Here is a 1663-nt window from a genome sequence, read left to right as displayed (position 1 = left end):
GCACCGCCGAGGTGGTCGCCATGGGCTGGATTGACCGCGGGGCCTGCTTCTTCCCTGTGCCAGAAAGCGGGAGGAAGAGGAAGAGGGGCGAGCATGAGCTGGGGGACGGGGCGTCGTCCGAGGTGGATGAGAGGTCCGACGAGAGCAGCGACATGGTGGAGTCCTCAATCCAGCCTAATCTCCTGCCACTCTCAAGCACTCCCCGTGCAGCAGGCCTGATGTGTAGGCTGCCATGGCAAGGCTACATCCATGCATTCGGTACTGCTATCTCCCCCTCTCTCTCCTGATTTGCCTCTTCCATTCTCTCATTTGATTTAATCCCTTGAGCATATTTTCTTATGTATGCCTACAACATGCTAGGTGATTGTCTGATCTACCATGTGATTTGCGGTTCATGCGAAGTCATGAAATCTGGTCCGGATAGTGACATGATTTACTCTGTTTGATCAAACAGGTAGAAGCCGAAGCTGTTTTACTTTAATCTGATGAAGTCCGTGCTGCTATAAGCTAGGAAATCGAAAATTCAACATTGGCAAGCTGGTCTTGTGCTCTTTGTCTAAAAGCATATTCTGAAAGCGAGGTTCTTATTGTGGATGTTTCAGCGTCAACCTGAATTTTCTTTAACCTACTACAGAAAGACCTTCTAGGGTGATTAGCTGCAGTACTGTGACAAATAATCAAAAAAGATCATTGTCTTCTCATTTAATATTCTAGCTGCCGGCCAAACATTGAAGGTTGCACTACAACTACTTGATTACAAGTTTTATGTGAATTTTTTTTGTACAGCTTGCACAAACTCAGTGAGATCAGGAATCATCATCTCTCACATTTTTTCTCTTCAAAGGGAGGTTTCATCTCCTACATTTTTTTCCTCAGAATCAACCATGTTTCTAATCCTAACCAGAAAGTTTCCATCGCTCGGCTCCTGATGGCATGATGCCTCATTTAAATTCTCTTATGTCATGGTGTTTGTATTCAGAAAATTAATTTATGATGCCTCATTTAGATTCTCTTATGTCATTGTGTTTGTATTCAGAAAAATAAGGCATGCTTATCTTATCTCGGTGTGTTTGTGCTCAGAAAATTAATTTGCTTATTTTTGCTTTTTGAGGGCTATAACAATAGATTTCATTTTTGAAAATCTGCTTCTTCCCTGTTCCAGAGAGCGGGATGAAGAGGAAGAGAGGCGAGCCTGAGCTGGAGTACGGGGCCTCGTCCGGGGTGGATGAGAGGTCCAACGAGAGCAGCGACAAGATGCAGGGCCAGCTCCTAGCCACTGCGCGCGGCGCCGACGGGGGCAATGCCAAGTTCGCGTGGTATGGCGCTCCATCGGTGGATGTGGCCGCGGCGGCGGTGGAGCACGGGTTCGGCAGGATGAACAACCGGGTCCTTTTCCATCGCGCGCACGGCGACGACGTCCACCTCTCGCCGCCTCGGTCTCCTTATGCCAGGTCAGGTCAGAGTTCTGAATTTGTGGTTTTGATCGATGGCAAGCATGAATATAGGCATATAGCTGTAGGATAATTTATCAGACACAGTTACCAATTCAGGATCTGTTCCAAATTGCATTCATATTATCCCTCCGTCCCATAATATAATTGATTCCATGTTATTTTAGCCTTTGGTTTCTATATCTTGATTCATACTCCTAGCTCAAAAATTA

The 1663-nt window shown here is 46.1% G+C and overlaps 1 protein-coding gene across 1 annotated transcript; it reads left to right on the top strand.

Moving 5' to 3' along the window:
• Positions 1 to 20: 20 nt before the first annotated feature.
• On the top strand, positions 21 to 1639 carry LOC123177804 (uncharacterized). Its single transcript, XM_044591318.1, has 2 exons — positions 21 to 258; positions 1163 to 1639. The coding sequence occupies exons 1-2, from the start codon at positions 21 to 23 to the stop codon at positions 1522 to 1524; spliced, it is 600 nt and encodes a 199-aa protein (XP_044447253.1). The 3' UTR covers positions 1525 to 1639.
• The last annotated feature ends 24 nt before the right edge of the window (positions 1640 to 1663 follow it).

Source organism: Triticum aestivum, unplaced genomic scaffold, assembly GCF_018294505.1.
Source record: "Triticum aestivum cultivar Chinese Spring unplaced genomic scaffold, IWGSC CS RefSeq v2.1 scaffold118384, whole genome shotgun sequence".
In the NCBI taxonomy this organism is placed as follows: domain Eukaryota; kingdom Viridiplantae; phylum Streptophyta; class Magnoliopsida; order Poales; family Poaceae; genus Triticum; species Triticum aestivum.
This window is presented reverse-complemented; position numbering and strand designations above follow the sequence as displayed.